Here is a 22,710-nt window from a genome sequence, read left to right as displayed (position 1 = left end):
AGCAGTTATTTAAGAGCATGTACAGCATCTGATTTCTCTGGTAAGAGTGACAGTTGTGGTGCTGGGTTACTTACCACAGTCCAGAGAGACCAAGCTCAAACTACCAGCTCTGACTGACCCTCTCTTAAAGCAGACAAGGCACTGGGTCTTAACTATAGGTCACATTACTTTTCTTGCATAGAAGACAGTCAAACACCAAGAAGGGTGGGGAGAGCACAGGAGAAAGGCTAACTGCATTTCTCATTTTCTGAGTATGCACTGTGATCAAAAGTTTGAAAATGCCTAGTCTTGTAAGCCTTTTAAAATTTAAATACCTGAGTGGATAGGAAAAGCATACAAGATAAGAATCAGAGACAAAGCATTTAACATCCCACACATTTTTACAAAGTTACAGCATTTTTCCTTAGATAATTCATTTTACATTCCTAATTATTTCTACACTGTGTAAAATATGCCTGCATATAAAGTTTACAGTGGCTTCTTTTGCAGAGATTAGACAAATATATACAAGACAAAAGTTTTTTTATTAAAATGTCAAATGCAAAATTAGAGGTTGTAAAATACTTTAATTAAAAAGAACAATTTTAAACTGTGTGCAAAATTATGTAAAAAAGATTTTTTTGCTATTTCAAACAATAAAAGATCAGACTTTGTAGGTTCAGGCTGAACTATTTTTGTGTTAAGAGCCGCTTAATACTTTCTTTATCAAACAGAAACACCCTCAAGGACTTGCATGATTTCAACACCTGTGCTCTCAGTGAAGGGCTTAGTGGTCTGTGTGCAGATGTCGGAAAATTGTGCACGAACTTTAAAACAGTAACAGATGCATCTGGTCACTTCCAGAGTTCTGGTGGTTTTTCTCTTGAGCACAATTGGCTTGAGCAGTGGTAAAGCTGGAAACAATCTCCATCTAGGCTTGCTGTGTTCAAAACATCAGAAAGGGTAGAGGAATCTGCATGAAAGTTGTGCAAGTCACTGAACACCACGATAAAAGCAAATATTAATTTCTTGATTTCCTAAATTTAAAACCTTTACAGAAGAATCAAAAGCTTTAGTTTTCACCTTACACACACAGTTCAAATGACATTTTCTACTAAAGTTAAGAGTGTTTCACTAAGAGAATACCAGCATTTATTCACTATTACATGACCTTTTACCTTTGGAGGTGAAGCTTTACAATCAAGTCCAACATGACAATGCCATTACTATCTCTCAGTGCCTGCTTTGGCCACTTCTACCTTCCTGTCTCTGGGCCAACACAGGTACTAGCACTGCTAAGCTGTAAACTGGCTGAAAACAGACCAAGACAAACCCCATGAGTTTTTCCAGCTGGATCAGTTTCCCAATCTAGTCACTGGATGGCAACACAATAAATGAATGGGAAATGATGTAGCATAGTTTAGGCCAGGAGTCTAGTAAACAGCTAATTATGGCTCGGAATGTCAGTGCAAGGATGGGATTTAGCTGTATCAGTCCAGCTATAGGCCAGCTTGTTAGACAACGAGCTGAGATGGTCACTTTTACACATGTAAAAGTACCACACTTGGAGCAGATGACAAGAGAGGTAATACTGCAGGTAAAGATTTTGACCAGATGTAGATTACACCCTGGGCTAAGTTGTCTGTGTCAAAAGCAGAAGAATTGGAAAAACCAGAGTTCTGTTGCTATTTTTCAGAAGGGAAGGAATAGAGGAAAGAAAGGGGCATAAAAGAAATCTAATCACGTTTTTGACTATGTATTTTCTCAAAGACTAGAGATTACAGCAGCATTTTTTGCAAATACATTTCTATATCTTCCTCGAGACTACAACACAGTAAGTCACATGGTCCATCAATACACTGCTTTGCAGTTCAACTTGCATTTTTCTGCACAAATGCTTTCTGGGCAACTTCACCCTTTGACTGTTCCTATATGGAAGATCAAGTAAACCAAATTTGAAAGGCTGAAGTGGCCTGATCAGAAGACTCACAAAAAAGCCAGAGAGTAGCTGCCATTATACAAACTACTTCATTGCTGCAATTTTACACCAGTGTGAAGCTTAGACATTGGATTCTGTAGTTACATAAGAAAGTGGCTCATTCTGTCTAACCAACACCTCATCCTAGTGCATTATCTCCACACTTTGCTCCATAGAGAAAACTGGCTCTCAGTATTGATATTAAAGCTTGAAGTAGCATGCATTTGAAGCCCTGGGAAACATGCACAGCAGCAGCCCTTAAGATGACTGGAGTAGTTAAAATCCTTTACATTATGGCTTTCATAGGGTTTTACATATTGCAGTGTGACATTCTAGACATAGAGATGTGTAGCCACCGTCTCAGGGCAGTAAATGACAAATTATGTTGAGTATGGTGATTATCTGAATAAAACACTATGATACCCCCAAACCCTCTCCCTTGGGGTTTGTTTTCCTTACCTTCACTACGGATGTCTAACTGCTGGGGCCTTTACATGCAAATCCATTCTTTGGACACTCTCCTGGCCACATCATTTGTGTGTATGAGTCCATCCTCTGCTGCATACTACAAACACAAGTTAAGATAGAAGCAATCAGAAGCCCAACTAGAGCAGAAGAGACCAGCAGCTGACTATGCAACCTTAACCTTTCTTAAAGATGTCAAAGTTCAGGCAGCAGAATTAGGCATTCTTAATGCTCCCACCACCATGGCATTAAGAGCCAATGCAACAATAGAAAAAACACTGGGGTAATCAGCTTTCCCTAACAGGGCAACACATGGGTACACACAGGATCTTGAAGACCACTCACTGTCTCCAGACTCTGGCAGACCCAACAGATCTTAAGGGAGTGTCCCTGGAGACTGGAGACAAACACCTCCTGCACAGCCACACATGCCCAAAAGTTTACTACTAAATAGATTTGCATAGACCACTTACCCTTAAAGTTGTCCTAATACTAAAGGATGTCACTGGCTTCTCCAACTTGCTTTATAATCTTATGAAAGTAAAAAAATATATTAGGAACTCACTCCTCCAAGATCTCATACTTCTTGCTCAAAGCTACTTCAATAATCTTGCTTTATCTCCTGAGCATCAGGCACCTAACCATTTCCATCACCATTTCAATGCTATTCCTTAGACCTTGGATAACCTCTCCAAACCACACTAGAGAGGTAGCTCCCCAACAACTTCCACTTCTGTTCTCTCAGCTCAAGGCTATGAAAATATCATGAGAAAATTTTTACTGAGCTCTGTCAGTCTTCCCTTTGCATCCTTACATCGGTGTTTCAATCCATAGCTAAGCTGGTATTCATGAAGACCAAGTTTAGCCCAAAGGCTACTGTCCCAAGATGCCTTGTGAAGGAGTCCTCCCTCCACCAGAGTCCTACACTGCTAGTCTGTATTCCATGTCTCTAAATTAAAGCTCATCTTCTTGAGTGCCTCTGTAGCTTCCAAGTCCAGTAGGCACATTTGCCCCCAAGCATCTATTCTCACAAGTTTTCAGTCTTGCCCTCACCGAGTTACTATTATTTGCAAAGCTCTGAGCCATCTTTATGCAGCAGAACATGGAAGGGAACAGTTTCATCAAAGCATGTAACAAGTAAATCCAGCAGACAAGCCATTCCTTGACACAATATATAAATATTTATAGCCTCCCTTCAGAGAAACCTCTTCAAGGTGCTTCAGGAAGTAAGTGAAATTGGCTGAGGTTTAACACTGCTTCTAGAGTGAACAGCTATCCATGTCTAGAAAGAAAACTACTTTTCCTTTTTCTATAGGAACTACTAATAATGCTTGTTCATCCCCACAACTGCATTCCCAGGTACCTTTGTGACATCTTCACTGGTGGTTCCACTATAGCAGAGATAGTCTGGTGCCAAGGACAACATCTGTCAATTTTTGTCAATTTTGAGCCTAATGTCTTGAAAAAACAGCTGTAGGTAAGACTATGCTGCAGAGTAGCATCTTCATACAAACTTATTACAACACTCCTCACTAGTCATTTCCTGCACACTCTATTACATTACTAATCATATTAATCCTTAAAAAAGCTACTACCACCATCAATACACTTTTGTACTGCTCAGATTCTCAAACATAATATCCAGGGGACAGCTTATGACACTAATGAAGCTGAAAAAAAAGTCTTCCCCAACCAGTGCACCATTCAGCTTTGGAACTTAGAACCATCAGAACCATCACATGCTGTCTCCAACTTTTTTTTTTTTTTTTTTTTTTTTTTTTTTTTTTTTTTTTCCCCCCCTAATGTAGCTACAGAATAAAGATATGAATCCATGGCAGATATGCTCATCCACAGTTTGAATGCAAGCTCCAGGTCAATACCTGCCAAATACATCTGGGGATAGAACTCCCCACAGTTGCCAGCAAGGCGGTATTTGCTTCCATTTACTTATGTTTCATGAACTGTTTATACACAGCATCTTTTGTGGTCAATGGCAACTGCCAGATATTAAAAGTTAGTGCCATAAAAGGACAGGTTTGTCTTGTTTTAAAGCAATATTAATGCCACAATAATATAATTTATTCAGGAGTAATAAAGAAAAAATCTTTTCTTATGCCCAAAATATTAAATCTCTAGATGTTAGAAACTTTGATATCCTTTTTCAGGTCTTTCACACCTTTTCTCAAAGGCTAAGGGTCCTACCTGCTCCAACCCCCTAAGAGAAGATAACACGTGGACTGTTCCCAGCCAATTCTATGTTTGCCCAGTCTGAGGGGTGACAACCTCCCAGAGGAAAAGCAGCAAGTGACTTAGAGTGGTCACGTTTCCAGATGGAAAAGAAGTCAATAGAAAACACATGAAAATGTAGTGAGAAGTGTCCAGGCAGGCACACAAGACATGTATTCCAGCCTATATTCTCCAATCAAACAAGTCTCAGGAATAAATATTTGCATGTTTTACATCTGGCCAGACAGAATTTCTACAGTTGTTCTTAGTAGGTGTATACCACTATATAATGATAAAGTGCAAGAGCTTGAACTCTTTTTATATCCATCTAGTTCTTGAAATCAAGTATGATATGAAGCATTTCCCAAGGTAAACCTTTTTTCCTTATGAATTGATCCTTCTTTTATCTCACCAACAGGTGGACTGGATTTTTTCCAATCAATATTTCTGAGATTCAAAGAACCTCAAGACACAATTAAGATTCAGAAATCAGTTTTAGATGCAAGAACAAGTTTTCACACGTTCTAAAGGTTGATGTTGACATTCAAGCAGCTTTTATACACCTCAAGGGATCCCAAATATTCATCAGTAAAATACTATGTGCTGTCTCTCCTGATTTCCTAACAAAATTTTCCATTATACATTTGCTTAACAGATACCAATATCCAGAAGGAAGCTGTGGTTTACAACATTACAAGTGGGTGTGAGTTGAGAACAGTCAGCATACATAACCAAGCAGGTTTTCAGATCTCTGCCAAGTATCCTGCAGATCCATCAAAAGAACCACAAACATATCCAGCACTATTTGCACATAGGAACAAATATGTGCATAGACACCATCTAGAGGTTTCAGTTCTCTCCCTGCAGATTTTCTATCCCTATTTTTCCTTTGACTTTTTAAAATCTATAATCCTGACAGTTTTGTTTGTGAAGTATATTAACTATTTTCTTCTTTATGATGGATACTGACAATATCCTTTCATCAAGCTACTGATTAGCAGCTTCTACTAATTTCAGGACTGTAAAACAGGTCCTGATTGCAGGTTAGTCTTACTTCATATCCCTTACTCTAATACTCGGAGGAGTATGAGCAGTAAAAGAGAACTTGTCAAACTCATCCATTAGTGTTGCAAGATTAAGTTATTGCCCCTCTTTTCTAGGTCTAGGAAGCTCAGCAGACCCAGAGCATCTCTGCAGCACCCCAAAGTGAGATCATCTGACTGAAGTCAGCAGGAAGAACAGGAAAAAGTAAAGGGTGCACATTACCAAGTAGCCTTCAAAAAAACTAAAAAAAAAAAAAAAAATTGACAGATTATCCCAGACTTCAGTGAACAGCAGGTCTTCTCAGAAACTGATAGGGATTTTCCAATACTCCTTGGGCTGGTTACAGGACATGACTATAATGTACATGTATACAGAAGCTTCCAGCATAATGCCTATATTTTCACAACTGGAAAGCAGCCCATGAGGAAATGCAGGTTCAATATAAAGCTTTTTTAGAAGTGGTTCATACAAAAGTTAATAGTAAATTTTGTGGTATAGCCACCAAAGTTGAAGGTTTTAACACGGTACTTTGTTCATGAAAACTAACAAGACATTATTAGCAAAAGTATTTACATAGCCAGAATAATTTTCCTGTTCCAAGATCAGAATGTTTACCCACATTTAAAGAAAGGCTGCATAACTTGACAAATAGCAGAAGTAGGAGCACTAAACCATCAAGTCACCTGTTAATCAAACAAATATTTAGATCTCTATGACTATATAATCATGGAGGAATATCAGAGATGGTATTCACAACAAGGAAGACTTTTTTTAATTTAAAAAAGCATTCAGCTCTAAGAAATCTTATTCCAAGATGAACCCAGCTCTATCCCTGGAAACACCCAAAGCTCCTTCAACACAGATGCCTTCCTACATTTAACCAGATAACCTGAGTGCTGCCCACTCTGCCTACTGAAATCAACTTCCCAGCTGGATAAGGTCATGGGAGCACAGCAATAAGCAGGGAGAATAGATCCAGAAGCTCTGACACAGAAGACTGCAGTAGTCTGCCCTGGGTAGTGCTGGGACTTTCAACACATCCCTGTAGAAGGCTGCTTCTGAGTAAAGTGAAGCATCCAGCAATGAACCTTGGTGCCATGAATAACCTGAAATTATTGCAAATGTTTTAAAAAAGCCACCTGCATGGATGACACACATGCCTTCAGGCAGATCTCTCCCACCACTGAACTGTGTTGTAAATAGGCAAAAGGAAAAACTATACCCAAACTGATCTCTGCAGCAAGCTTGCACAATGTTGCTGTAACAATTAATCCCTCATACAAATGCAAATGTTTTACTAGTTAGAGGAACAGTCAGAAGATGACAGTAAGAGCTACTACCTGAAAATCAAGTCATTGAGTATATTAATGAAACAAAAGGAACAACAAGTCCCCACCAGTCTCCATGGCAGCATTTTGTATAGTGGGCTGAGTAAAAACTTAGACACTGCTACCAGCAACATTTTAACAGGCTTTGAAGAAAGGTGGGGTTTGTTTGGTTCATTTTTTTTTTAAATTTAAATAATTTTACTATCCTGATATCCCAGATAGCTGTTGATCAGGGCATTACTGTTCTGCTGCTTTCACACACTGTGGCAGTTTTACTAATTAAAACCTACAAATGAAGGGATAATGACAGCCTATGGAAGCATGCAACAATTAGTCTTCCCTGCTAATGCACTCCTCCTCTAATGAAATATGGTAGTAGTTAAAGGCATCCCTGCTGTTCTAGTCCTTGGCAAGCTACATTTATTTTAAAGTGAATCATGAAGTGTCTCCCCAAACAATCATTCTGGTGACAAATTGGTGACATTAACTAAAGAGTTAAGGTTATTTTGACAAATTCATGATGGAGAGCAGCTCAACAAAACAAGGAGAAGAAATGAAGAGTCCCAGGTTCAGACACTTGATTTAAAACATTGGAACTCCATTTGCTGGACAGCAACTAAAAACCACCAACAGGCTTTTATATCCAGTGAGCCCATCACTGCAGATGTGATTTCATGCAATCCAAGCTGACATACTTAGCATAAAAATAATAAAAAAAACCACAAAATCACAGGAGTTTAACATCTATGGTCCAGAGTGTTGATGTGATGCTGTTAGTACAACTAAAAGAGGTTTTGTTTCTGGCTGCTGCTGTTTTCCATCTGTGACAGAGCTCGCAGGCTAAATACACATATGGTTGTTTCCTAACCCAGTTCTGTCAAGTGATGCTGGTTAGCCAGACATATATAAACAAAGCAGCTGGCAGCAGCTCTGAATAGTATCACCCACTTGTTCCTAGGTTTGCCAGCTTTAAAATCCCTGTAACTTAATTATACTTCAAAAAGAATTGAGCAATAATCAAGGTTAGAAAAGACTCACTTGTTTCTCATGATGATCATTATTGAGAATCTGATTCAACACAGAACAAGTGAGACTTTCTTCTAACCTTAATTATTGCTCAGATTGGTCATTTTACTTTTATACATACTTCTGCATGTATGCATAAATAAATATTAATGCTATATGTATGTTGCACATGTGTATACTTCTACAAGGTTATTAGTGTATAATGAGAAAACCCATACCTTACTCAGGGCAGGAAGAGACATAAGCAGACAGATGAGAACACTAAGACACTACTTTGTATTTCCTTGTGCAGCAAGTGTCAGAATCATATTTATCACATAAAAAGACCTCCTAACTCAAACCACTCCAAGGGAGAGAACTGTACGCACTGGCACAACAGGGAGATAACCCCAACTTAGCCACTATTTGACAAACACATTGGAACAGACCCACACTCTCAGGCAGTACCTGTATCTCCCAAGACAAGTCCCACAAAGGTGCAAACAAACAAGTTTACTTACCACCTTGGTTCAACAGCACAAGAATTTACCATAGGACACAGAACACAAGAACACTCTTCCAGTTATTTTGAGTTCAAGGACTTCCTGAGCCAGGTGTGGTTTGTGTATTCACTAACTCACAATGAATTTCCTGCCATGGAATTTATCTAGTTTGTTTGAACCCTCACCAGGTTTCAGTTTCCATATCATGCTTTGGCTATGAGTCCTATAATTAAGAAGGTAATACTCTTTCCACTGTGCTATTTAAAATACTTTTTAAAAAAGTAAAAAGCATAAATGTGTTACTACATGTATAAATTTTGACAGACACTTTTGAGGCTTTAAAGGTCCTGCTTAAAAGTGATAAAAATGACATTAGAACTCAATAAATACGATAAGATTCAACTTTGTTTTAAAACTGTTTACCCTATAGCAATAGCTCTTAAGTTCATATACAGTAGAAGTTTCTATAGGATGTGTTGGCAATTATCAATTAGTGCAGTTATTTCCAGTGTACATGCAGCACGTAGTATAGTACACCTAGGATTAGATAAAGGAAAACTCCTCCCTCCCATGAATTGTGTTGTTCTTTCCTAAAGGCCTGGGACTAGACAGAGAGCAAGACCACTGATTTGCTGTCAGAACATGTTGCCAGATATAATTACAAGCTGAACAATGATATCAAAGACTGACAGATCCTGAATAACTTGCTCTCCCTCCTTTTCATTAGCAGTTCACTAAAGCTATTTTAATAGCTTAGAAGGCATCCATTTCTTTACACCACTGGTTTCATCACTGAAGTCATAATGGCATTAAGACAAGTCAGAGTTCCAGGATTTCTGATAGGTACTGAAGACCAAACAATTATCTCCCTCCTTTCCACCACTTAAGTTGATTTCTGTGTGGAAAATGGAGTTGGACTATTATAAAGCAACTTGACCTTGCAAAACACAAGTTATAGAAGCTTTTGGCAGTAGCTCAAAGGAATTTTCCTTATTTCCATAAAAATTCACCAGTTAGATTTATGAACCATTGTCTGATCATTACCTACCAGCTCTATATTGCTTTTCTGGGATGTACTTTTAAATGGAACACTTAGTACAGAGGATACATCTTTGTTTCTTGCTGCACATACTTCAATTTTTGAACTAAACTTCAGAACCAGAAAGCTACACTTGAGATCTGACTGCTACTTCCAATGCACCCAATAATTTTTTGCATTCTGGACAAAGCACAGGAACTTGCCTGAAAAGCAGTAAGAATTAAAAACCAAAACAAGCCCAAAACATCAGCTACAAAGAATCACTACATCTACTGGAGTATATAGACATTGTCTGTAGATCAAACATCTACTCTGGATGGAAAAGCAATACCTAAACACCAAATCTCACAATAAAGACATCAACTCAACTCCAGAATTTTTTTTTCCCTTATTTTCTTTGAAAGGGCACTAATTGTAATTGGCAGAGAAGCTATGTAATAATGGTTTCCCAAAAACAGTGAACAACTGCCAGTTAGACAAGAATATAAAAAGGGTATTTTGGCACTTGGGACTGATCAGTCTGTGACCAACATACATGCCCACAGCCCAGGCAGCCAGTGATGGGACTCATGTGGGACCTCATTCAGAAATCACTAGGGCCTGACATTTAGCCTGCAGTGGTCAGACTATTCTTAGCTTAAGTAAAACACATCAGTAACCACAGACTATTACTGCTACTATGTTTTCATGAAATATAGAACTGTTATTGAGAACCTTTTTTTATATTGCCAGTGCAGGTTTGGAATTTTATTTGGAATTTACATTAACAAGGCTGAGTTTGGTAATATTATCATAACCATAAAACAGATATTGAAGGTATTATAGAAAATAACTCATGAGTGAAGGAAACATTTTAATAAAAAAACCACAACAGTCAGTTCACAGACATATAGGTAAAGTAATAAGAAAACTTCAATACCTGTAAGATAACAAAAGAGTTTGTATTGCTTAACAACTTCCTAAGTAGCTATTTGGTCCCTGCTGCAGAGATAAAAACCTTGAGTTATTTAGCAGATTTCCTAGCAGATGAGAAATGGTTTATGGCTTAAAGGGAAAATGGCTCCTTCCAAGGCCTCTTGACTGCAGAGGGTAACAGGTATCCAGAGATTTTGTTCTGTAGCAGATAGCTAATATATCCAGAAGAACCAAAAGCCTTTTGTGAGGTGTTTATGAGGACAAGAAGAATATATGCCTCTATATGCTTTACATATGCATTCAATACAATACGTATTCATAGAAGTAAACACTTTTCCTCAAAGGCCAAAAGTTACTTTGTTTCAAAAACAAAGAGGCAGTATTTCAAAAGTTAAGGCAGACCCCAGTCCACTTATTCTAAAGAGGGGGAAAGGGCTTCTTTATGGACAGGGGAAGGAGTACTGAGGAGTACTGCACCATCAATTCCCACTGAGGGCATAACAAAGCAAACAAGTAAGTTTGAGAGGGACGTTAGGTGAAACAAAAATAAAAATTACCCCATTTAAATGCGTCAAAAAAGCCCAAAACAAAACCACACACACTAACACAACCATCCCACCCCCCAAAACACTGCTATGTGCAATACTCTAAAACTTGGAAAATCCCTGGTTATCCTGAATTTTTCTCCCTGAACAAGAAAATGAACAAGCTGTCCTTGGCATCACAAGTCCTTAGCAGAGCAGACCATGTTCTTTTGTGAGCTTTGTGCATTTGCTGGAGACAATTAAAAAAAAAGACTTCTTCGTTGCAGCTTGGGTTCTCCTCTGCTTTACCTGGGGTAATATGCAGTGTAATTCATGAAGAGCTGAGCCCCAGCAGGGTAGTAGGCTGTAGAGGGCTGGAGTGTTCGTGGGTTCAGAAGCATGGATGGCTGATACAGAGCAGCCTCTGTTGGCACAACCGCAGCAGGAGCCGGAAAGGAGTAGGCAGGGGGTGAAAGGCCTACAGGGAGAAAATAGATTAGAACCTCTGAAATTCCAGAGCTAACAAAGACCATACATACACAACTCCACAGTACATCAAGAACCTTCACAATCTTCTCATCCTTGCTCACCACAGAAAATAAATGTGAGCCACCAATGTGAGTGCGACTACGAAGTGTTGTGCTCAGCCTCCAGTCAACAGTGAAGTCAAAAATACACAGAAAGCCACCTCTTGCTCTAGGAACAGGGTCTCTCTCTGACATATGGGTCAGTTTTGCTTGTTTAGGATCAGATTTTAATGAAGTTTGCATTCAAGAACTGCAAGACTTCGCCATGGTAAGAAGAAAACTTTCTTGATAAAGATCTGTTTAACATTCAACAAAAGAGAGAAGACTTTCATCCTGGTATTGCTTATATCTTTATTAATCAAGCAGAGTGAGAAAAGTCATGAGTTTGCAGCTGGAAGCATTAACACTAAATTTAAAAAAAAAAAACCAAACCAAAAGTGCACTTTGTGCTGTTTTGACAAGATGTTAGGCCCTAAATGAATCCTCACTGAGGAGAGTTCACCTTCCTTTGCCTTCCTCTTCTCCTCCGCATTGCCAAATAAGTGAACATAAAGCTTTAGATAAAGTAAGCCTTTAATTTTGCTTTTCAGAATTACAGCCAGCATCTCACTGTACTGTAAAATGTGGAATGATAGGCCTTATCTGAGGAATACATCACAGGCATCTGTAATTGGAAATGGGAACATTGACACCTGTGTGTTTCCAAAGTTTGCGACTCTGACCAAGAATCTGTCCTAGGAGCTCTCAGAAGGTTCCAACCCATCTGAAACAGCAGCGACTGTCACACATAGGACTATCTACTGCTGACCCCTGCTCTAGATACTTTCATTGAAAGAAAAAACCCTCCCAAGGTTTAGCTGAAGGTCTACTTGCATTCAAAAGAAACCACTCCCAGGAAGCTTGCTGCTGTATTGGTGGCTCTGACTAGCATGTAGAGGACATTTCTTAAAAAGTCCATCACCAAAAAAAATACACTTGCATAGAGAGACACAGAAAAAGCTACTACTTGACTGCCTTGCCATTTATGATTTTGGAAGCAAAGTATTATTTTTCCCCATAGGCTCTGATTTATGTGGCACAGATACTTAGTAAATCAGCCCTTAACCTCTTAAGGCATTTCCCCCAGAAGTTTGTGCAGAAGTCAGTGTTCATCCTAGTAGCTATGAGAAGCAAAATTGAAAAGGAAACACAGACTTCCTTTTAAATCTGCAATTCTGAGGCAGAAGCCACATGTATTTCCCTCCCACAAAGCCAACTTCCATTCCATATGAACAACATGCAAAGGAAGAGTTCAGTCAATTGTAGTTCAAAAGGCAGAACATGTGATTAAAGGCTCAAAGGGGAGCAAATTATGTTTTGGAAGTGAAAAGAGAGGTCTTTTACTTGACATGTTCACCATGACGAAAAATATAACTACAGAGCAGTTTAAATGCAAAACAGTTCTTTAAGGTCTAGGCAGGGCTTAGAAATTACTTTTCAGAATCATCGCTCACCCCAACCAATTAAAGTTTCGGGAGGGAAAATTTGCCACTGGAAAAGCAAAAGTAGTTCTTCAGTCATAATAATTCACAACCAAAGGGAAAAATAATGACTGCAAGCTGGTGATGATTTAAGACCAAAGACCTTATCTGACAATGCTTTCCAAGAACCAGGATCAGAGTCAGCAAAGCAGCTCCAATACCTACCCACACACAGTGTAGAGTGTAGTGGCAAGACCCAAGCAAAACTTACATGGTAACTTACATGGTGGTGGGGACAAGCCATTTCGATTTAAAGTGCCCCCCATTAATACAAAGTTCATCTCTTCAGCAGAACACTGAAAGACTTCAACATATCTGTCCTTCATAGTCTTCTTATGACACTTCTGTGCAGCCAGGAAAGCTCGATCTGCAGATTTCATCTGAATGAATGCATCTCCTGATGGACGTCCCTACAAACAAGGCAGACAAAAAAGAAATGTTTCTGTAGGTTCCATGAAAAAGCAGCACAGCAATAATTTTTGCTGTTATAAGCAATTTCTTCAGTCATAAATACATTCATCTCCAAAGTCAAGTAAAGTCAGTCTTCCTGAGCATTCATCAGCATGTTTAAGCTTTCTTCTCCAAAGTTTTTCCCACTTGTGATAACTTGATTGTATTTATTCACCCATTTTGATTAAGCTACATGGTAGCTTGTTACTCTATATCCAAAAAAAAAAAGACACCTATGGGAGAGACTAATTCAGGAGTACTTTGGTGATTTGAGACCTGCTCTTACAAATTTACTACAAATGCAGAATTAGAAAATCTAGTCCCCATTTATTACCTGTGATATTTAAAATTCAAGCATAAATACAGTCAAATGCTCATTGCTAAACAATTTATTTTAAATTTTATTTTCTGAAGACCAACATGGGTTGGGATGTTATAGCAGAGTACTAACTAGCCTAACATTTGCTATGAGCTTACAGAGAAAAAAAAAAAGGCATCTTTATATCTGTAAATGAGTGGGATGCACCACTGGGAGGAGTTATTTTAGCCACATACAGCTGCTGATTTGAAGCAGCCAAAACTAGAGAGGGAGAGCTGGAGCCAGCTCTAACTCAAGTTCTGGGCCAGTTCTTCTCGTTTTGGAGGGAGAACACCTTTATCAGCATCCTTTACACAGTCATTCATGATTAGAGGGTTGAAACCTGGGAAGATGGAAAAAAATAATCTAGCAGTCAGGCAAAAGCAGTATTTGGGGAGAAATAAAAAGTCTGATAGCTTTGGGCAGGGCAAGGGTGGCAGACAGCCCCTAGGGTTATATACACACCAATTTCTTCATCCAATTTCTTTCATTAGTGCTGTCAAGGGCTACTGATTTACTATTGTAAATCATTACTTGTGCTTTAATATCTGCACTTTATCTCTCCCAGCACTGCACATTCATTACAGCTTTTTAGCTTTGTCTAGGTCAAGTCCCCACAGACACAGGAATGTTTTTAGATAGACAGGGACTGAAATAACTACAGTCCCTTCTCCATTCCCATATTCCTGAAACACGGAAGTCCTACTTTATGACCAGGAAGTATTTTTTAGTTTTGGTTGACATTAAGCCTAAGCTGAAACAATTTTAGAACTATCATTTTTATACAGCAATAATCAGTTTGTTCCATTGAACCACTCAGATAATTTCCATAGAGTTAAAGGACTCCTCCCCCTGAAGTCACAAGAATAGGAAGATAAAGATCACAAGAAAACACAATCCTTTGTCTAAAATATTTTAGTAGAAACTGCTTCCAGAAAACAATGGCAAAGAGGTGACACTTCATACACATCAATGGAGCAGTTAATCTTGGTGCTTAGCTGTGACTGTTTAAAGAAAGCAACAACACAGGAAACCCAAAGCTTCAGTTTCTGACTTTTGACATAGGAATTCCTGTCTCTAGAAGGCTGCAGTCACATTTGTCCTCAAATATGCTTGTGGCACATTGTTCAGCAAGGCAGGGACAAACCACTCCTTTGAGAGCTACCACAGCCCACACTTGTGTTTTGATGGCACTCCTTATGAGGTACAAGAGGAATCATGCATGCTGTTGAGCAAGACTCTTCAGTTCAAGCCTCCTACAGGTCAGGATCATGGCTGCTGTTCTGGGAGCATCAACCACTCCAAGACTATGGCTTAGCTTTCAGCACGTGGGTGGGTCTCAGTGAAATAAACACTCTACAGCAAATGCAGCAGCTGGCACAGCAGGGTTCAAGTCATCCATTTCCAGTACACTTTTAGAAGAGAGTTGGAGGCCCATTAATACCATTAGTGCTAATTCCAAAGGTGCTTCCCTACAGATAACAACAGGACTGGATTCATATATATGAGCATTTGGCGGAGTGGCTAGAAACATGTTGCCCACCAACCTGGTGATTCAGTACCATGTGAACTCCATGGGTCCGAATATCTGTGGAAAACTCTCCCAGGAACTCCAGAATGTCCTCTATAGTAGCAGCATAGGGAAGACCACGCAAACGTATGCAGTCTCTGATGTTGGTGGGAGGCACAAATTGTTGAGGTAATACTGGAAGAATTGGAGGTGTTGGGAGAGGAATGAGAGGTGTGGAAGAATACCTGTTCAGCACCTGTGCAAAAAAAAAAAAAAAAAAAGACAGATTACAGAAGCCTCCTTACTCATTCTTCAACTTACAAGGAGTAAATGTAACCCCAATGCCACCTGTTTTCACTCTGGGCAGTATTTTAAGAAACAAATGAGCCAGACACAAATATTAACTGTAAAACATCTGAATTCTAAGTACTGTGTTGTGGCTTAAGCTCAGAATCTAGCACACTTCTATAGTCCTTCTACAATAAATGGCCATGCTATCATTAAAAAAAAAATGTGTCATTTTTTCTTGAAAAACAGTTTTGTTTTGGGAAATTTACTTGAATAGTTAATGCAAGTCTCAATAGAGATCTTAGAACATGAAACCTGTGTATCTACAGTATTTTTATAGTGAAACTATCCTACAACATTCTACCATTTACAGAGTCACAATGACACTTCTACCCAAAAATTTCCCCACGCAAAACTTCAGCAGAGTTTGGGAACTAGAAGCACATTTCACTACCACACATCCCTGTGTCTGTCATAGTCCATTCAAGAAACATGAGGAGCATTACCAAGTCACAGTACCTGTGACACACTGAGATTTCTTATTAATAATTTTAACAGCAAAACCCCTGTCTGGTGAAGAGTCCCCTGAATATTCAATCACTACTTCTGAACTCTCTCTGAGCAAGGTTAAGATTTATTTGCATTTATAGAGCTATCAGAAGATTTTACTAAACAAAGAAATATTGAGAGTAACTGAGAAAAATGCAATGGTGAGCGAGCACTGCAGCTCTGCCTTCTCATCACTAATGTCACCTTTTAAACAAGGGACTGAAATCCCTACGTATTGGGGAAAACAGAGCTGCATAATTTCCTGAATACTATGACATGGCTATGGTTTGCATCATAGATGATAGCTTTTAGAATAATGTCTAGAAATTATTTACATCAACTGAAGCTCTGAAAATCTTTTTTGGAGACTTTGACAGTCCACTCAGCTCTCCTTCCTTTCCCTGACAGCTTAGCTGCAATAATGGTCCACCAAACCCTGTTAAGCCACACTCTTCAGTTTCAAAGTCCTGCCACCCTTTGCTAAGTAGCCTGTGCTTGCAGAAGATGGCAGAGATCTGCCTTTAAGGACAATTTGGAGAATTCTTCAGATACATCACACCGGAGAGGACAAAATGTTTTGCTTTTTTGTGTCAAGGACTAAAGATAAATCTTCTAGCTCAAGATTTGTTGCTAAATACTCCTTCTGAATAGATCATCTATTGGACTTAGTCAAATTCTGAATATGTAGTGTAAAGCACTAGACCAACATCCACATTTTATGAAGTTATTGGAAGCCAAAACCCCAAAGGTTTCTATGATAGAGAACACCCTAATACCATAAGACTTTACATTTCAAGGGAGCAAAGTCTCACAGCAATTTAGACAATACTCATTCCAGCAAGAGTTAAGACTGAGAAAAGATAAAAGAAGCTTTCAAATCAAGGCCAAGCATTATTTGTTTCCTCTACTGCCAACATAGAAGTTTGTACTACAAAAAGCCAACATGTGAAAGGTTTCCACCTACCTGCTGAACTTCTGCTGCAGTGCTCCGGAAGAGTTCAATGTACCTTTTCCCCAGCAAATCCTTGTGCTTTTTCAGTGCATTTTGTGCATATTCCTCACAGGCAAACAAGACAAAGGCATCTCCTGTTGGCCTGCTGTCAGGGTAAGTGACAAACAGGACTCCCTCCTTTCCTCCTGTTACAGGGCAGTGCTGGCCAAAGAAAGTCAGCACTTCTTCTGTCGTTACATTGAAAGGAAGACCTCGCATCCTGACAATCACTTGGTTTTCTTTTGACAAGAACTGTGCAACCTCATTGGAAGTACCTTTAACAAGAGAAAGTACAGAAGCACTTCAGTCTAGGCAGCCATATAAAATCATGAGCATAGCTACATCCTCTCCACAGGCAGTTTTTGAGCAGGTAGAACAATATTTGCCTCCAAAGTCAGGAAAGATGATCCTCTGATTAACTCAATACATTGGATAAGACACCTCCCATTAAAGTATGATAATGTTACTCCATCATTTAGAGGAGATTAATCTTTATTCAAAGGAAAAATAGGAAATATTTGCAATGTTCAAAGCCCAAGGAAAGCACAATCTGTCAATCTCTTGTGTGAGCAGGACCTGTGCTACTGTCCCTTGCCTAACTTTGGAACATCGCTGGCATGCTCTGGAGCCATAATATATGGCAACCAAGTACCCAGACTGTTGCGCTGGGAAAAGTTGGAAGAGCACATTGAAAACAGCTCAGGGATTTCATTCTATCCTAAGAGAACTGTCAAAGTCTGCCAATTCTACTTTCAGTACCTTTAGAAGACCAGTGATGTTAATAACACTACCTTATTCAAAAGTAGCTGCTAACCAAATTCCTATCTTGATAAAGTCCTCTCACTTACAGCTCTCTTATTCTGCAAAGCTTGGTTGTACCAGACACCATTCTTCATGAGTGTCACTGTGCAATGGCTTTACTTTGAATGGTATAACCCTAACTACTACCAAAGCTATGAGTTAGCTATGCTGCCAGCTTAACAGCCTCTTCCACTCTGAAGTCTCAGCCTCAGATGGCCAATTAGTCACTTACAAACCTCAGCCCAAATCTCTGTCAGGAAGCATGGAGGACCTTAAAGTAGTGCAGAGAAAACAGCTTATTGGTTCTTAATTCAAATTTTGTATACTTGTAGACAGAAAGGGAGGAAAAGAGATCAAGAGAGTTTGAAGAGCAAGTTTTGCAGCCTGTCAATTACCAGCAAATATTTCCAGATTCCCCTTTAATAAGCATTCCCCCTAAATCCTCCCCATTAAGTCTGAGGCAAAGATTTGATTTGAAGAAAATCAGTTCCATAAATCCTTTGTGTTTACACTGTGATATCTGTGATTTGTTTTTATGTGCAAGCCTCCACAGCAACAGCAGTTACATTGTTTTGAAAAACTACTCTGGTTTCATTTTTTCAGCAATCAATAATGCTTAGAATTCCCACTATCATGAAGATGACCTAACAAATTAAGTTTATATACAAGATCACTTTGCCCAATCAAATCCTGATTGACAGGCCGCTTGAAAATGGCAAGAAAGTGGAAGAGAGGCAGACAGATAAATCATGGAACATCTTGGACTGCTGCTAGCAGAATACATCAATCAATACACCAACCAACTACCTGTTCAAAGACAGAAAAAAGGGCCACATTCAACAGGAGCAGTTTGCACCCAAAAGTTAGAGATGCTGATGGAACAAACCATCCCTTTTCATCCCCTTAAAATTACCTCCTGCAATTTTAAGGAAGTCTTCACCTGTTGCCTTGTATACCTAAAGGAAAAAAGGAGCATGTGATTGGCATGTGATTTGCATTCCTTTTGAGAAGAGTATTTCAAAGCCCATCATGTCACCCACCTCTATATATCGGTTCCCCATGTGATGCTTGTGCCTCTGTAGTGCTAGATCTCGATGCTCTTCACTTACAAACCTCACAAGAGCCTCCCCATTCCTCCTGCCCTGGGCATTGAGACAGAGTGCAGCACCTCCTCTGCAAGATTTAAATCAAGAGATGGAACTCCATGACCTACGCAGCTGAAGAGCTACAAACGTACAAGTAAATTCTTAGCTACTAACTTGGCAATATTTAGACCTTTGAAGAATCTTGCTATGTCCTGGTCAGATGACTGCCATGGCAACCCTCTTGCTCGGATAACAGCATTGTCATCCACAAGTTCCATCTTGCTGCTGCAGGCACAGAAAGAAGTAATGCAGAGACATTTGCCTCTAGTATCTGCCACACACCAACCTGACTGCCTGTACTCCAGGAACAGGCTTCTGTCCCTGCTCCGTGTCTGCTGAATGGCAATGGTAAGGCAGTGAGGCCCAAGTGCCACCAACAATTGAAAGCCACTGTACAAGTCTCTCCAAGGGAAATTTTGCTTTGTTAAGTTGCCACTTTCCAACTTTCCTTTCCTGCTTTGCCTCATTTACTCTTTGAGCTGTCATCTCTTTAATCATATTCCCAATTTACTTCCCTCTCCTGATATTATTTGTCCTTCTCTGTTATCTGAAGAGGATTACTGGTATAAAAATCAAGTACTTGCTGTTCTAATCTAGCTGGATAGAAACTGAAGCAGAACAATTAGATGCAACAGATGAGTGCTTATCATTTGTACAGTGACAATGTATAAGAACCAGTCCCAAGTCAAGTCCAAATCAGTTCAGGACTGTACTCAGCACACACAGGACTCTGGCCTGAAGAGCTGAGCCTTAACATTGCTGGCTCAGGCCATCACTGTGCTGTTAGAGACTAATATAGCTAAAGGCTACATTGGCTGCTTAGCATGGGAATAGCTCAGCCACAGAAAGCCAGGTTTAATTGGTCATTACTGCAGTCCCTTTTGTTTTCTTAGTTCTTGAAAGCTCGTGTGCTACAAAACACTCACAGCTACCCAAGCCTGCCTTTCTGGCTATGGAAGGAACAGCTTTTTTGCAGGGAAGGGCTTAAGTGATTGATTAAGTAGATGAAGCTGTTCAGTAGTAGAGGACTCCCTCATACAAAAGGGCTGTGGTACGCCTGGAGGGTTATGTTTCTCACTCCATTTTAATTTCTCAGATAGCTTTTCTATTGCTGTCTGTCTCAAACTGTTCTCCCTTGCCTCCTAGTTCTGTACTTCTCATTATCTCAAATAAAATGTGAATCTTCCACTTCATCCCAGAAAAAAAGCTTAGAACAAGGCTGAACACAGCCCCTGAGCTAATCTCTCTGGATACTTTCTGCCAATGTTGCATTTTTTCTTACTTTTTTGACTCAAAACTATAAGCATCACCTACTACTATGACAGATCTTTAATCTGAAAGAGGGAAGTGTTTGTGCAAGATGGGAACATAAATAAGGTCAGTTTAACACTTGTATTTTGTGATATTGCAGAGAAATCATTGAGAAAACCACTGAGAAAAGTCTGTATTTACACAAAGAAAAAACACAGTTACATTAAAAAAAAAAATCACAACCACCCAGGCAACAAAGCAGGCATCATAGGCAAATAAAGCTTCATGTTTGAAACATATTTGGGAATAAGAATCACTATTAGACAAGAATCATCATAAACAACTGAGTGGTAGCACAGTATTTCTGGCACAATATCTTTGTGAAATTGTTTCTTCCCCATTAGAAAAAGTTATATATATGTAGCACCCATGTAGTAAATTGCAGGAAGAGTGCAAGAGTTAGTAACTAATCGGGTTATTTCTGAAACACTGCTTAAATTCTTTGTTAATAGCACAACACACTTAGCACCTATATTAAGCACTTATTAGTAGAGCACAGAACTCTCAGTAGCTAACAGGCAACACTGAAGCCTATCAAGAAAACAGGCTTGCATCTGATAATAGATTGTTCCCTTCCCCACTTGAAGGATCTAATCAATTCCCACAGCAGTGGGACAGTAAATAAATATAATGGTAACAACTATTGATGAATTAGAGAGAAATACAGCTGATCTAAACAGTAATCCTAAACAAAAGTGCTGGGGTTGAAACATGCACAACAAGAACAGGGAGGAAGTACTTACCAAGGCCCACTTTCAAATTTGTAGTTTACCCTTTCTGGATCTGAAAATCGGTGATCTATGAAATACAGCACAAGTTATTTCCTATTTTGTCAATGTACACGACAGGCAGCAAAACCAAAGAAGGAACAAAGAAAACCCATTCATCATAATCACTTACTGTATGGTTCAGATATTAATGTTAAAATAATATTCCCCATATCTTCAACTTGAGAGGCTCCATAGGGAAATGCTGGACTGCTCTTGTCAAGATTTAAATCTTTATGCTGGAGTTAAGTCAATCATCACCAAACAGATTTCTAATTGGCTTCCTGCTAGAGCAACACACTTTCATGTTGTCCTTGTACGCTGCTTCTCAGGGGAAGACTTAATCCATCTTCCTGCTGGGATACATTAGCTCTCTGCCTTAGCCTCTAATTATTGCCACCTGCAGGAGTGTAAGGTCACTCCAGGAAGTGTCTTGGGGACATGAGACCCCATAATAAGGACATGTATTTAACATGTCCATGAAATATGTATGTTTGACAGATACACCTCTGCATGTGGAAGAGACTAGAGCCCTGTCCTCTTTAATTAACATCCTCTTTAATCTTCAGGGGAAGATTTGGGGCAGGAGAAGAAGCAAATAATCAACTAAAAGCTCCAGAAATGGAGGGATATACCACATGCTTTTTGACCAAGTAAATCTCAAAACAGAATAAGTATCTTACCACTTCAACAAAATTCATAAATGACAGCTTGTCTAAACCTTGCCTATTGGAAGTTATAACCCAAGTTCTGTGTTGTGGCACAGAAGCATTTTGAGAATCTGGTTAGAGTCCACCAGTCATGTGTTTTGTCAAGAGGCAAAACAGAGCCCCAGAACCCATAGCTTCAGTCTGAAGGATGTTAGAAATGACTGCAATAGAGAGCAGGAAGCATCCTGTCCTAGGAAGTCCATAGAAAGACCAAAAAACCCCACCACATTTATAAAGAGAGGCTGATATAAGTTGCATATACTGTCTTTTTGTCAGACAACTGTAAACAGTTTATGATGGTATCTCCTGCTTTCCATCATATTTCCCCTCTCCAACATCAGGCTACAGGACTGTAAGATTACTTGCGATTCTACTCCATTATTTATGAAGCAAATTCTTAAAAAGATCTTTTTCACTGAGGACTGAAGGGTAGAAAAAATAATCAAGAACAGAATAAAAAATAAGGAAATCCGGGAATAAGCATTGCACTTTTTACTTGCCTTATCAGTTTGCATTAAGACTACAGAGCAAAAGTGAGAGTTTCTTAAACAAGACCTATCCTGACATGGAGGTACAGTAACTCAACACATTGAAAACAGCTAAATGCACCAATTATTTGCCCACATGACCCCCAGACTACATTAAACACATTTCAAATGCTCCAGAGCCTGCATTATGATGTTCAAAGGTTGCTTCACAGTCTGAGATAGCTTTCCCCTTTTAAGAGGAAACCTGCTTTCAACACCTAGAGCTGAGCAACATTTGAGTTTTCAGATG

The 22,710-nt window shown here is 39.2% G+C and overlaps 1 protein-coding gene across 4 annotated transcripts in view; it reads right to left on the bottom strand.

The window, feature by feature from the left end:
• Positions 1-627: 627 nt before the first annotated feature.
• ESRP1 (epithelial splicing regulatory protein 1) overlaps positions 628-22,710 on the bottom strand; it is a 32,284-nt gene continuing 10,201 nt past the window's right edge. The window contains exons 5-15 of one of the 4 annotated variants that reach the window (XM_083864362.1): positions 21,357-21,455; positions 21,200-21,254; positions 19,260-19,370; positions 19,041-19,173; positions 18,914-18,956; positions 17,173-17,474; positions 15,409-15,627; positions 13,265-13,463; positions 11,316-11,484; positions 2,417-2,522; positions 628-952 (exon numbers count right to left, since the gene is read on the bottom strand). In XM_083864362.1, the coding sequence (XP_083720488.1) occupies positions 2,432-2,522; positions 11,316-11,484; positions 13,265-13,463; positions 15,409-15,627; positions 17,173-17,474; positions 18,914-18,956; positions 19,041-19,173; positions 19,260-19,370; positions 21,200-21,254; positions 21,357-21,455 (1,421 nt within the window). In that variant the 3' untranslated portion in view covers positions 628-952; positions 2,417-2,431. Of the gene's footprint in view, positions 953-2,416; positions 2,523-10,388; positions 11,485-13,264; positions 13,464-15,408; positions 15,628-17,172; positions 17,475-18,913; positions 18,957-19,040; positions 19,174-19,259; positions 19,371-21,199; positions 21,255-21,356; positions 21,456-22,710 lie in introns of those variants that run through there. The other 3 variants (XM_083864363.1, XM_083864364.1, XM_083864365.1) reach the window with 3 other exon arrangements.

This window comes from Zosterops lateralis (assembly GCF_965231275.1).
Source record: "Zosterops lateralis genome assembly, chromosome: 1".
NCBI lineage: Eukaryota > Metazoa > Chordata > Aves > Passeriformes > Zosteropidae > Zosterops > Zosterops lateralis.
The sequence above is the reverse complement of the archived record's forward strand: the minus strand, read 5'-3'. Positions and strand labels throughout refer to the sequence as shown.